A 14,454-nucleotide genomic window follows, 5' to 3' on the forward strand; every position below is an offset into this window, starting at 1 on the left:
TCCCGTGTGCCGGGGTTACAAGAGTAGGCTATCAAGTGGACACATCTCTGAACCCATCTTCTAACCAATTGGCTGTTGTCTTGCTTTTTCGCAGCCTTGGATTCCTTCTCTGCTCCCAGCAGGAGACCCAACACATGGGAAGGGTTTGGAAACACTCTCTTTCCATAATGGTGCCCCATAATCCCTTCACCCAAGTCTGTTATCCTGGCTTTGTTAAGCCATCCCCTGGACTGGGTGTCAGACTTAGGGTGTGAATGTTGGTGAAAATCAGACGTGGATGCCCAGGCCTTTGCTTTACACTGAATGAATGCACAAATATATCAGTTGGGGTTGGAGGCAAGTTACCCTTGAAGAGCAATTTTCTGACCTTTTACCTCAACTCTGCCCCAATACCCTCCATTCGATGTCTAGTCCTTACTATTCTAGCAACCAGACCTCAATTTCTTAAGACAGAGCTTCCTTATGATGTTATACCATAAGATACTATTTATCTTGGGGAAAAGATTGATTGTTGCAGCCAGAGAGAAGCTGGGTATCCCCAAGAGACGATGGTCAGTATATCTTCTTTCTGGACCCTAGCAAGGGAGACACTCTGATTTGAGGTGGTGTACATGTTGGTGTGTCATGTCGCCCCCCCACCCCCACCCCACGAGAGCGAAAGAAACAAAGGACCACGGGTTTGCTCAAGTGACACATTTCAATAGAATCTCTAAAACTCTATGAGTTGAACAGATAAAATACCTCTGGGCTATTTTGTTACAAAATATTTGCCATTTGGATTAGTTGCTGAGTGCAGCCACCCTGCCTGTTCCCAGAGAGCTGTCACTCCTTCTGGTGGAGGGTGAGCAGGGGGGGAGAGGTACTGCAGGAAGATGGACAGCTGATGCAGAGAGAGACAAATGAGTGACATCAGGGACCTCTCTTGGGTAACGGAGACACCCTGGCAGGCTCTGGACAGGCGGGTGGGGGTGTCAAAGATCCAGGGCTGATACATATTTGTGGGAGCAAGACATCTTCGCAAACAAAAAGACAGACAGCCCGCTTTCCAGGAGAGGCTGCCAAGACAGGACCTACATCTGGAGGTGGGTTTGCCTACAAGTAGGTAGGAAGGCTGGTTCCACCTCCCACTTGATTTTGGAGTTGGGGCCAAATAGGTAAATTGGGAGAGGGGCCCAGGCTCCCCACAGTAAGGCCTAGAGAGTTGATGGAGGGGGGCATCTTGGGGTGGCGGGATCTGGGAGATCAGCCAGTATTTTACTGTTCTTTTAACTTTGAGACAGCTGGGGTCTCAAGAGCCTCTTTCTGGGTCTTCAGGCCCTGACCTGGTCACTGCCATGGGGAAGGGCAGGAGGTTTCCACCAGGTTCTCTGGGGACCAAGGTACAGATAAATTCTACCATTAGTAGGCTGGCTAAGCAGGGGAGAGACACAAAATTTGTGGCGGCTCTAACTTTGCCTGACTGGTAAGGTGGGCCAGCCCCCTTTCTGGGCTAGTGGGGCTCAAAGCCCTGCCAGGAGCTCAGGACCAGTCCATGTTGTAACCCCCTGTTGTGGCTTCCTGGGCTGGATTTTACTCCTGCCAGCAGCATCTAGGTCAGCTAAGGGAAAACTCTCCCAGGGGAAAAGGCCCAAGGTGCCTGGGAGTCAGGGTCCTCAGAGCTCGCACAGGTGGACCCGCCCCCAAACCTCTACTGGAGCTCATCAGGAAAGTCAGATCAGCAGAGGCCTGAGGGACAGGGGACGCTGTTAGCTGGAAGTCTGATGTAAACAGCGGGCAGCGTTTGACAATGTGAACTGGGCTAATGTCCCTCTTCATCAGCCCTCGACACCGTGACCCTGCTTCAGAAACACACTTAGACACATTCATAACTCACACTCCTTCATACCTCACATCCTCCCTACGAGTCATAAATTTCCTTCTATTTTGGGCCCTCTCATTCATCCAGACATAGGAAGCTCTGCTTTCCCCAGGCCCTAACCCTTTCTGCCCCAGTGCAGACGATGCAGCGTCTAAGTAATGCACTCATCTGTCTGTCAGTTCTTCCACTCTGACAGAGTCTGATTGTTTTCTGAAATAGGGGTGCTCCCAAGGCAGCCAACTCAGAAAAACATAGGCTGGGAGCCCCTGGGGGAGATAGCATATTGGCCAAAAGCTGCAGAAAAGGCCAGAAACTCCCTGGGTGACTATCATAATGACCTCTGGGTGAAAACACGCACACACATGCGTGCACATGAAATGAGGTCATTTGGTCTTTTATAAGAGCCTGGATGCCTCCTCTTTGGTCCAGAGTACTGAATCTTGGAGGGTACAGCAGGGACCAGGAGAAGTTAATTCAATTCCAGCCACGGCAGCATCCACTGTGCCTCTTCGCCTCTTGGGAAACTTTAAAAACAGGCTATGACTAGGAAGCATCTCGAGGTAGGTCAGAAATAGCTGCTGACATAGGACACGGGAGGCTGGCTTGCCTTGTGACAGCCTATGACACGCTCCTGTCGTCTACGGGGCCGCCTTATCTGGCCCTGATAGGCCTGGAAAGTTGATGAGCCCTGCTTGGCTCTGCCCTGCAGTCTGGAAGGTCCAGGAATTCTTCGCCATCCCTGCTGGAAGCCAGCCTGCATTTTCCAGGGAGGGACTGTTTGAAGGCTGGGCCTGCAGGGTGACCCAGTGACACTAGAACCTCACAGCTTCACCTTGTCTGCGTACACAGAAGCTGCAGAGTCAGACATGAGGAAGCCCTGACTCCAGGCCAAGTCATCCCTCTGCCGGACTGCCCAGCACCCCATCTCCCTGCTTCTGGCTTCACAGGGAAGCAATCATCTGGGTGGGTTCTCACATGTGTTTATGGGTAAATGCCTGTGCACACTCGGTATTGACTGAGTGTTGTTTGAGGCCAGAAAACCAAGAAATGTTCTCGAAAGTGCACTTCACAGACTTGATCTCACGGTCCTAGGGCCCTGTTGAAATGACCCAGACAGAACTGAAAACCCTGCTCCCTCCTCTTTCTCAGATCTTTCCTGGGTCCGGGCAGCTCAGAATTCTCTGGTGGTGGCAGGAGGGCTGACATGGTGAAGGGAGGCAAGGTCCCACAGGAGCTAAGAACCAGTCTCCTAACTACAGGCTTGAGTGACAGGAACCCCAGATAAAGCCCCCCTCCTCTGCTATGCTTAGGTCACTCCAGGGAGCCAGGGCTAGCCTTTCCCTCTATGGCTTGGCTATAGATACACCTTATGCTGGGATAGTTTGCCTCTGTCCTGGGTTGGGCTGCTGGCCAGTCCAGCCTTTTGCTCTTGTCCATTGGCCCAAGGCATGAATACTAAGAGATCAGGAGTGCAAGCCCATCAGCAAACGGCCCCTTGACTTCAGTTTTTCAATCTATAGTCTGGTTAGGGGAGCATGGTGAACACAGAGGAGAAGGCATGGCCCATCTGGCTATGCTGGACCCCTGGAAGAATGAGAAGGTGTTTCCATATTTGTGGTGAGGTACTCAAATAAGTTAGTGAAGGATGGCTGGGTTAAGCAAACCATCTCGCCAGGGCATTCTCTTTAAACAACAGTGATCAGCGGCCAGGAAGGCATTATGCCAAGATGTGAGGAGTGGCAAGGGGCAGCCCAGGCTCCTGAAGGACAGCCCATTGGAATACTGGGGTGCCCATTGGAATAATGGGGTGCTAAGGGTAAAGCCTACACCAGGCTCCTCGAGCCACTGGAACAGCGGCGCCGGAGCAGCAGAGAGCCTGGTGGGCAGAACTGATGAGGGTGGTTGTACGGGGGTGGGGGCGGGGGCAGCGGGGGCTGGTGGATGACCTTAACTGGGGAGCCTGGACCACGCAAGGGTGTGGAGCCACAGGACTCTGAGGAGGATGAGGCATAGCAGGACAGAGCCTGGCTCAGCAGGGGCTCCATGCGGGCCAAGCAGGGTTTGTCCAGGACAATGACCTTGACAATCTGCTGGCACTGCACCAGGGTGCCTGGGGGTGTGGGTGGCGGCGGCGGCAGCGGTGGGGGCTGCTCCCTCAGGGGGCTAGGCTGTGGGTCTGGCAGCAACGGTGGTGGTGATGTTGGTGGTGGCGGTGGTGGCTCTCCCCTCTCGACCCCCAACCTGGGGCTGTGCTGGGACGTTTGAAGCCTGTTGTGAATTGACACCTAGTTTAGAAACAGCCAGAGAAGCATGAAATGTTACCACTAATTCCCAGCTGCTGGGGCAGGCCACCCAAGCCTCCCCGAGCCTCCCTTCAGACCTCTCCTGCCTACCATCTGGAGGATGCTCTCAGCCCTGGCATAGACCCCATGCTGGTCTCTCTGCCCACAGTAAAACTGCTTCTAAACCTACTCTTCTGTGGTTGTATGAGGACTGCCTGTGACAGCTATGAGTCTCCAGACCCCACACTCGTCATCTGTGAGATGGTTCTGCAGGGCAAACACCTTCCTATGTGCTACCCACAGAGCTTGGGAAACAGGGCCATCTTCCAAGTGGCCCAAGTGCAACAATGAAGTAGAAAGCCTCATCATTTAAATTGCCATCAAGGTGCCAGGGGACCTGTCCTGTCCTCCTATACCCCCTAAGGCCATGATCCCTGCATTTGAGAGCTGCTGAGACAGTCAAGGGCAGAGTTAAGTCCCCGTTGCCTTCCTGTCCCACTTGACCTTGGTTAGATCTGCATGTTACAGGGCAGAGAGACAGAGAGACAGAGAGCCTCCATCTTGGTTCCTTGCATGGATCAGGAGCAGATGGCCTAGACAGACTCATGAATGTAATGTTAGAGTCCAAACAGGAATTGCTGCTCAGGCTAAGTACCTGCAGCCGCTGCCTTTCACTTCCACGAACACTGAGAGGTGCCCATTGAGGGCAATGTCTCTGAGTCCTCAGCTAACAGACTTCCGGGTGTCGGGGTTTCTCGCCCAGAGAAGTACGTTAACGTCTAAGTGGGTATTGGTGGTCACACATTCTTGACTCCCGTCTGTGACTCTGAGAGCCTGGTGCCAGGCCCATGCTCCTTTAGATGGTTCTAAGAAGAGGCCCCCACTTCTGCCCTGTGGGCCCTGATTCCTCTCTTCATTTTTATTCATGGTCTGTCACTGGCACTGGGTCTCTCCTTAGAGCCCCGCCATGTTCTTGTCCATCTATCTGCCCCATGGTGTCAATAATTCTTCTAATAAACTCCTGACCCCACAACAGTCTGTCCCCTTAAACCTGTGCCTGAGATCTTTCACTCATGAGAGGCCTCCAGGGATAGGCCTAGGGAAAGAAACTCATCTAGCCCCCTCTTGCTAGCAGAAGAGGCCGAGGAAGTGAACACAAGGGAAGGGGAAATATTTACTTCTTCACCCTCCTCCACCCCAGTCTCATCTCCCTAGCTGGTAGATATGACACCGCCATCCTCTTTGTGGGCCTTCCAGGGGTGGCTGGGACCCTTCTCTCTGAAGATGCTTCCTACTGGGCCTGTCTGATCCCAGGTACCACCTAGGGCCAGCTTCTCAGAGCACAGATACTGAGGCCACAGGGAGCGGACCTTCTTCCAGGCCTGGGTCAGAACAGCTCACACCTGTCAGAGCCCCAGGGCAGTATTTTCCAGACCTGTTGATCGCCTAAAGGTGTAATTTCAGGGGTCTCCTTCCTAGGCTTGTGCGGCCCCCATCAGATGTTGCCCCCCAAGGTCCTCAAGTTCCAGCATCATCATCTGCCTGCCACAAGGCTTTTTTTCCCACTCTGTCCTCACTCTCCACCTGGGCAGCATTGCCCAGGCCTGAAATCACCCTAGATGGCGGGGGGGGGGGGGTCCAGAGTTCTTTGCTGTCAAGACATAGTCTACAGATGGCATGGCAGTGCCTCTGTCCTCCCAGGGGATGTCATAGGCAGAAGGGCCCATGTCACTGCTGCTAATGCAAGGCACAGGCTAACCTCATACCTACTTGTATTCTGAATAATTCTCCAGAGGTGGCCTGAGACAGCCTGATCAAGCTCACCCACCCTCTCTGTTTCCTAATCCCCACTCACAGGCACCTGTGTCTGGTGCACCAAAGCTGGGCCACCCAATTCAGGGCCAGTGAACCTTTCTTATCCTTCCTCCCCAGTTGCTCCGACATATAGTCCTCAGCCTCAGCCTGCAAAGTCTATTCTTCCCTCCTTGTACATGCCAGGCCCCCCCCCCCCGAATCAGAGAGAGAGAGGGGGAGAGAGGGAGAGAGAGAGAGAGAGAGAGAGAGAGAGAGAGAGAGAGAGAGAATGAACATGGGTAGCAGTCAGAATAGCTCAGAGAAGATGGAGGAGTGCCTGCCATAGGGGCTTGGCTAAGCAATGCTGGAGGAAAGGGAGCTAGGGCCAAGCCAAGAGGCTATAGGATGACCAGATCGCCCTCTGCTAAGGGAAGCAGAGGCTGGCAGAATCCCTGGAGCTAGCTGGAGGGGGCGGGGCAGCCTTGCAGATAGCCATGTGACTCCTTTGGGCAGGTAGGAGGGAAGAGGGGCATCATATGGCTGGTCCGCCCTGGGCAGCCCTGGGAGGATGCACTGGAAGGTTGCTGGTTAGGGTTATCTGCAAGGCTGAGAATGGGCAGCTGCGGGAAGATGCGGGCGCAGGGCAGGGGATGGAATACCCACCCTGGGGGCTGGTCAGCTGCTGGGGCGGGAAGCTCCTCCGGGTAAAGGTGCCTCCTCCAGAAACACGAGGGGGTGGGGGTGCAGGGACAGAGAGAAACTGAACTCCCAGGTATCCTGCGGTTCCCCAGAGCTTGGCAGGCAGCTGGGTGGGCTTCTCCCTCACACCTAGGGGAGCCCTCCTGCTAGTGGGTGTGGGAGAGGACTGTCTATGAGCTGGTGCCCTCAGGGTCCTGTAGCCATGGAGAGGGTCTGAATGGGAGACAGTGGATATTACCCCTAGGGGCTGCTTTGGGTCTGGCAGGAGCCAGCTATTATTTCTAGGTTCCTTTCCCTTGCGGTTAGGAGATGGCTGCCTCTCCTCCAGTGAGGAGGGTCTTCAACTCTATCAGCTCACCCGCCCAGGAAAAACCGAGGTGTCTCAGCCCTGCGCTGCCTTCCTGTTTCCTGTGCTCACCCCACGTCGGGGTCAGCTTTCCGGAGACTAGTGCTCCAGGGGAAAGTTCCTTCTCACTGTCTCAACCCCGGTCCTCCCGTTTGCCCAGGAGGTATCCAAATGTCCCTAGGAGCGATCACGGAGGACTTGACTTTAGGGAGGACTTTGGGAAGGAGCCCAGGCTCCCTGTTAAGGGAATGGAAGATCTTGGAAATGGACCATTGAGCATTGTACTGGGGGGGAGGGGCAGTGAGCAGTGTGTTGGGGAAGTGGTGTGCAAAGAGAATGGAAGGGAGGGGCCACGCAGTGTTGTGGGTTCATCTCCCAGGGCTGATCTGGGAGTTTGGCCCCGGAGGGCAGTGGGCTGGGTTGGCTGGCTGGGGAGCGGTTTGGCAGTGCTTGCGGCTTAACTAGGCGCTGGAAGAATGGCGTTACCCATGCTAGCAGTAACTTTTAATTGTATCTCTTGAAATTGGTAAAATGGTGAGTCGGGCTGGGGAGGCATTGATTAATACCTGAGAAGAGAAACAACAGAGACGGTGAGAAGAGGGACAAGGGGTCACAGGATCACTCACCTGGATGCCACCAGGCCTCCACTTACCTCCCCCGAGCTCTCCGCCGCTTTCTCTCCTGCCATGGCCTCCCTTTTGGCTTTGAATGCAAACAGCACAGAGCTCATTCTCCACCAGTCCTGCCTGGAGCCCTTGGCCCTCCTCCTCCCCATCTGGCATCTCTACTCCTAGCGGTGTGGATAGCAAGACTGTATGTGCCACACACACTCTACTGGGGTGCTACCTGGCATAGGAGGCTGGATAGCGCTGGGCCACTGAGAAGCTGTCATTTGGAGGAGTATGCTACACCTCTCTGGACCTCCACAGATTAGGGGGTCCCTGGAATTCTGTTTAACGTTTGCACTCTGGAGTCATTTTCTCCCAGTCGAACCCTTGCTAAGACAGTCTAGGGAAAGCTGACTTTTGAGTGGGCCCTGATTTGTGGGCACCATGTAAATCTGCCCCCTTCCACCGTAGCTCCCTTGAAGGAGGGGCTGTCATTTGCTATGGTCACTGTACCAGGGGAATTGTTGCGTTTTGAGGATCTTAAAGGCCCACAGCAACCGGCCACAGTGCTTGCCATCCCCGGAGCTGCTGGCTGCTGGTAATTAGGATTACAGTTTCTCGCCACCTGGTGTGCGTCAAGGACCCCATGGCCCCCCGGAAGTGATTCGATGACTCTTCCTGGCTAGGGTCTTCTGAAGTCTGGCCTCCGAGTTTCTCACTCCCCATCCCCAGGGCAGCAGTTTTGAACCCTCTGCTTCCCTGGGTGCAAAGGCGACTGCAGGGTGAAGGGCACCGTGGGCAAAACCCTGGAGATGCCCGTCCAGATCTGACAGGGGCCCACAGCTTCCACAAGAGAAGCTGGGAGGGTGGACAACCTCAGCTGAGAACTGAGAGGAAAATCCAGGCGGCCCTGAAAACGTGCAGTGACCCACATCCTGAGCCCTCGTAAAGTGAATGGGGGGGACGGGAGGGGGCGGCTGGTTTAGGCGGAAGGGGAGTTATGGGAGAGGGGCTTTCCACAGCATAGAGCCCAAAACCTTGCTGGGAACGGGAATGGCATGTCTTGGCTGTGCCATCAGTCTCTGGGATGCTGTCTATCCCTCATCTGCCATTAGGACTAGCTGTAGAGGTGGGCGTCGTGGCAGGGGCTGGCCTTGGGGCTGTAGGAATCCACTGTCTTCCTAGCTCAAGCAGCTGTCCTATGCCCGTGGATGCTCAGTGCCCATGTTCTAAGCTCCGACTGTGGGGTGGGGTGTGAGACTGAATGGATAAGCGGATGCCTGAGCCATGGTTGGGGTTTCTGGGTATCTCCTGTCTTTCTTTGAATTTCTCCTTAGGAGGGGGCTTTGGGGGAAGGACCAAGCCAACATTCCATACTCCCTGCCAATGGGTGAAACTGAGGTAGCTGACAGAAAGGATAGAATCAGGCTTTCAGGGCTGAGCAAAGGGAAAACTATGTCCTAAATTCATTCTGACTCTACTAGGCTGGTGGGGAAATTTAATCTGAAGACACCACTTAAGAAACAGAGCTTGAGGCTCATCTGGATTGAAGCAAGGACATCAGGGCTCGTGGCCTGACTCCAGGAGCAAGTGGGGGCATTTCACATTTGCAAACTGGATATATTTCTCTGTCACCTCTTCTCCACCCTGAGCTAAGGAATAAAGGTTAAAGACACAAGCCTGGGACTCCTCCATGGAAAGAAATAGCTACAGAAACAGTATGCGCCCCTCCCCAAAGCCCCCAGAGCCAAGTACAGGACGGTGGTTGCCTCTAAATGGGCCAGGTAAGGGCAGAGCCCAGTCTCACCTGTGGGTGATCCTTGCTTCGACTGTGGGTCCCCCGGGGCTCCAGCTGACCTTCCAGAGAGAGCCTTTGTTCCCTGCTGCTTCTCCAGTTCCCCTAAGGAAGGGAGAAGCTATGAACAGAGGCATCCGCTCACAACCACCCCCAGCCCCAGGGAGCAAGAGGATATGGGGACAGCAGGAGGAGGTAGGAGAACCTGTTCCTGCCCACTCCGACAGGGACTTCAGGGTGGGCTTGAGCACTGAGAACCAGTTAAATCTCGGGGCGCTCTGAGGGGTGATGGCAAGATTTTCTTGACTGCCAGAGACCGGTGTGGGACAGGGAGGCAGATGGCTGGGGCTGACACCCTGGACTAACAGTTCTTAGGCACATTACCTAGCCTACTCTGCCTTGCTTGAGATAGCTGGGCCCACTGCCCAACGTCATTAGGAAGATTACCTGAGGTAAAGCACACAGAACAAGGACTGACTTGGGCAAGCATGCCAAGTATTAGTATTAGGACAGTGTGCCAGAAAATGCAGCCTGTGGTCCCTAGGCATAGTTGGCGACATCCGGTCTATCCACGTGCACCTAGCAGGACTGCCCCCTTCCCCACCCCAGCCGCGGAGCTTCCTGAAGGGTGTTCAGTGCTCCCCCAAGGGGCAGATTCCACAGCCTGTGTAGCTGGGACACATGTCCCAGCTGATCCTTTGCTGGAGCCTTTCTGCATTACCAGCTACCCGGTTTATCCTCCCAGTGGCTCTAGGGATCCGATGGTTGCCATCCGTGTAGATTTGACAGGTATTATTAAAGCGCTCTCTCAGCTTCTTGGTTCCATGGGACATGACTCAAGTTTCCGTTATTAAAACTATCCACTTGGGCTCCATTTGCTGTTTCTCTGGCTGTCTAGAATCCAGGGATAGGGAGCAGGAAGTGTCCAGACCAGCATTTTGTCCTTGTTGCCCACACTGATGAGCCATCACTTGAGGGCATTCTTACTGAGTTAGTTACTTGCAGGGCCGAGAGGGTCCTCCTCCTGGCTTTGGAGGAATTAGAGCCCTAATTACTTATACATGCGTCTGGAGAGCCTGGGCGTGATGCTCATGGTCACTCCCTGTGAGAACTCAGACTCCCTTCTAAAGCCCTGATGGCCTCAGTTTTCTCGCTTGTAAGAGGAATGAGCATGCATGGGAAGTGGGCATTAAGTGACGGGTCCTGTCACCTGCCCGGTGCCAGGTGTGTAGCAGGTATTCAAATGGTGACTACTTGTGGCTTCTGTTTGCTTCCTTACTTATTTCCTCTTCTGCCTGCCTCAATGGCCAGCCGGCTTCCGCCACTCCTGCTACCCCTGTGAACCAGTCCTCTCCCACCTTTCCTTTCAGCTTTGCTTCCCCCGCCTCCTGCCACCTCCCCCCGCCTCCTGCCACCTCCCCCCCCCCCCCCCCCCCGACCCCCCCCCGTTGTCTGCCGAAGCGATTTTCTCTCCCACTTGACATAATGGATTCTGACCAGATCTGTGCCTCTGGTACTTTGAGAAAGGACTTCTGGGACGCCCTTGGGCTAGAAGGACAGTACTTCTCTCAGTACAGCTGAGGCCAGGTGCCCAGTGGCTCTCTAAGCAGCTTGGGGCCATTTGTGACATTCTGATCAGAAGAAAAGTAAATCCTTTTCAAGACACACTCTGAGAATGTTCCAAAAGAAATAGCCCCACTGGGCCCTCTATGCAACTAGTCTGACCATGGAAAGAGTCGGTGTGTGAAACCCCCGAGTCCAAATAAACCAATGCTGTACAAAACCAGCATGTCCTCAGTGACTACCACCCCCTTGCCAGGGAGCATCCTGTGCTCTGGGCTTCGTTTTAGCTCGATTTTGGGTTATTTTCTTAAGAGATTATACACAGAACCTCTTCTTTCAGTTCTCATAGTAGAAAGACTATGCGGCTAAGCCTAGGACTCATTTGCATATGCCATCTCTGCCTGTGTTAGTTAGCACTGGTGACTTTCTCAAAGGGGACAAAACTGCCACCTTGCAGGCTACAGCGAAGATAAGCAGAATGTCGCCCAGCCATCTTGCCTCTCGGTCTCACGGATCTGCTCGGCCTGGAGCAGCTCCCGTTGGCTGTTCTGGACAACGCAGCAGTGTTCTAGGTGAGAAAGGCCCTTGTGCACCCCACAAGGCTGGCAGATGTGCACATACGTGTGTGTACCCTGGGAGGTAGGGCTCAGTGTAGTCGTGAAGCAAACAGACATTGGGATGGGATGTTGCAGCGGAGTCCAAGGGGGTGGGGGTGGGGCTCAGGCTGGGGCAGAGCAAGCATGGCAGTTCCTGGGAGGCAGAGGTAGGTGCCTATGCTGGCTTCCTCTGCCTTTTTGGACCCCATCTGTCTGTCTTAGAAACTGGGACTCGTTCTTACACTCTATTCGGATCTGCTCCAGCTCTGTCACCTCCGCAATAGACTCCTTGAGGTCTTCCACAAACTTCTGCATCTCGTCAGAGCCCAGGGCGCAAAAGTGCAACACCTGTTTCTTCTCAGAGCCGGCGAGTGGGGTTGCCAGTGTGATGCCGTGAGAGTAATCTGGAATCCAGACACACCCCAGTGGTGAGCACACCACAGCAAGGAGGCTCGTGTCGGAAGCCTAAGGTTTCGGGGGAAGCTCCCGCCCTCCCAGCCCTGGGACTCACACTCATTCTCAAAGAGGTGAAAGCGCATGCCTAAGAGGCCGACCGCCTTGCAGAAGGTGTAGGTGAAGGAGCTCTTCTTCTTTGGGCACAGCTTGAGAATCTGCCCAGGGGAGGGACAGAAACAGGTGAGAGGGGCCGCAGCAAACACGTGTGCACAGAGGCAGGCACCGATGCCCACAGACATTGTGAACACTGTCCAGACACAGAGACGCACACCTATGCACATCAGACGCAGCCACGCCACACACACCTGGCACAATACACACGTGCCATCCTGCTTAAAACCCGCCAGGACCCATTACTTCTGCGTTAGAAGCCCCGGACTGTAAGCCCTCCCAGATCTAGCCTCTGCCCCACGTTGGCTTTGTGTCGGCATCACACTGTCCTCCTTTCTGTGGGTTGAAGCAGCCGAGCTCAGTCCAATGGCAGCCACTCCTTTCCCACAACTTCCACCCCCCCACCCCCCCCAGCTTTCTGCATGGCCAGATTACTCTCATTATTTAAGTTAACACAAAATGCTCCTTAGAGAAAGCTTCCTTTCAAAACCACATTTAAACCCACAAACTAAAAAGCAAGCCCCCAAGTCTCCCCTGCCACCCAGTCACTCTGTCCCACTACCACTTTATATATAGATTTCAAAGCACTCCTCCTCCCATTGGCTATGGTCTCGTTCATCTTCCTTCCTTCCTTCCTTCCTTCCTTCCTTCCTTCCTTCCTTCCTTCCTTCCTTCCTTTCTTTGATTTTTGTTTCTGCCTAATATGAAAGACTCATTCACCAGTTGCTCAAATATGTAAACTTATATTTTATTTAGTAGCTCTTACGAGCAGGGCGCGGAGGATGCAGAGGACAGATGTGACAGATAACCCTGCCCTCAAGGGGTTTATGTGATGGTAGAGGAAGACAGTTAAGGAAAAAACCTCTCTACCCACCCAACAAAGGCAAAGCAAGGGACAAATGAGGCAATTTCAGAAACTTGAGAGTGTTTTTAAGGAAGTCAAATAGGATTAGAAGTAGAAAGTGCTTGGGCAGACTGCCTTGCTTGGACAAGAGGCCTCCAGGGAGACCACATTCAATTAGTGACCCGCCTGAAGAGAGCCAAGTAACCACACCCAGAGGAGCTTTGGATGGGGAGGGGCGGCCAGAAAGGAGGCCTGGGCAGTGGGAGGCAGCTCCTGACTCCAGAGTGTTAGAGCAGCTCAGGGTGCGCAGCCAATGAGCTTAGAGATCTCTGGGGTTGGGGGTTGAAGGACAGAGCTGGAGCCGGGTAGATGGGAGGCCCTGATGTGCCCAGAAGGGTACCATGGTTCTGTGGAAGTGACAGGGGACATGAGGAACCTAGAGGAATAGTTTAACATCTTGTAATATACAGACACCTTTGTATTGCAAAAATGTATATTTACCACTGGCTGTCCACACATATACTATGAGTTAAGCTCCTCCTCCTAAACCCCATGCTCCTGAAGGAATCCAGGGTTAATGCAGACAGTCACTAACTAGACTCAGTGTTCCAGCAAGTGTCTGAGCCTAAGTTTCTACTGCAGAAGTGAAGAGGGCAAGGGGGAAGCCAGATCACAAATTCCCCCAGTGATTGCCTGATGTGGTGGGGGGGAGGGGGCTCGCAGCCTTCATTGCCCCTGCCTGCTCCCTAAGTAACCTGCTGGAAGGAGATGAGACAGACTTTTAAAATGCTAATCCACTACCCCCTCAGATTATCCACTCTCTGAAGAAAGCAGTTTAAGATTCAGCTTCGGTGGTCTCTTCTCATTGGCTCTGCCAGTGAGTGACAGGCACCAAGGCTCCGGTATTCTGGTTACAGAAAGAGGACCTGAGAGACTCACCGGGCCAGAATGGCAGGGTGGAGAGAGCTAGAGGTGCTTCTGTGGGACCTTGTAGAGGTTTCTAGAGAGTTCACATCTGTGGGAGGCGCTCACTCACCCCTGCCTGCCTCTCAGCACTTGGGACAACTCCAGGCACAGTGGGATGTAGTAAAGATTTATTGTGGGACACTTGTTTTCAGAGAGAAACACACCATCCATACACATGCTGTTCAGCCTCTCCCTGGGACCGGAGACAGTGGGCTTCTGCTGACCTTCCAGGCAGAATAGTGATGTCAAGGCCCAGTGCCTTGTCCAGGTTTTCTGTATCATGGAGAGGCCAGTTGTCTGGGGTCCAGCTCATTTCCACTTTGACCTGTCTCTGTGCTTCAGATCACGGCTTACCAAGTAGGAGCTGCCATATCCTCCACGGTCATAGTTTCAGTCCGCCCTGCCCAGTGCCTCCATGTGTAGCCTCGCCCTGCCCAGCCCCAATAGGCAGGGCTAGCCCCAGCCTCAGCTCTCCCCTGCCCAGACAATAGGCAGGGCTAGCCCCAGCCTCAGCTCTCCCCTGCCCAGACAATAGG

At 53.9% G+C, this 14,454-nt stretch overlaps 1 protein-coding gene across 6 annotated transcripts in view; it reads right to left on the bottom strand.

Moving 5' to 3' along the window:
* Nucleotides 1-678: 678 nt before the first annotated feature.
* Iqsec3 (IQ motif and Sec7 domain 3) overlaps nt 679-14,454 on the bottom strand; it is a 103,297-nt gene continuing 89,521 nt past the window's right edge. For 2 of the 6 annotated variants that reach the window (XM_005365159.2, XM_013353009.2), the window contains 5 exons: nt 12,053-12,152; nt 11,784-11,945; nt 9,395-9,487; nt 7,632-7,681; nt 679-4,143 (listed from right to left, as the gene is read on the bottom strand). In XM_005365159.2, the coding sequence (XP_005365216.1) occupies nt 3,682-4,143; nt 7,632-7,681; nt 9,395-9,487; nt 11,784-11,945; nt 12,053-12,152 (867 nt within the window). In that variant the 3' untranslated portion in view covers nt 679-3,681. Of the gene's footprint in view, nt 4,144-6,597; nt 7,546-7,631; nt 7,682-9,394; nt 9,488-11,783; nt 11,946-12,052; nt 12,153-14,454 lie in introns of all 6 variants that reach the window. The other 4 variants (XR_001229355.2, XR_001229354.2, XM_013353008.2 and 1 more) reach the window with 4 other exon arrangements.

The sequence above is a fragment of the Microtus ochrogaster genome, unplaced genomic scaffold, assembly GCF_000317375.1.
Source record: "Microtus ochrogaster isolate Prairie Vole_2 unplaced genomic scaffold, MicOch1.0 UNK1, whole genome shotgun sequence".
NCBI lineage: Eukaryota > Metazoa > Chordata > Mammalia > Rodentia > Cricetidae > Microtus > Microtus ochrogaster.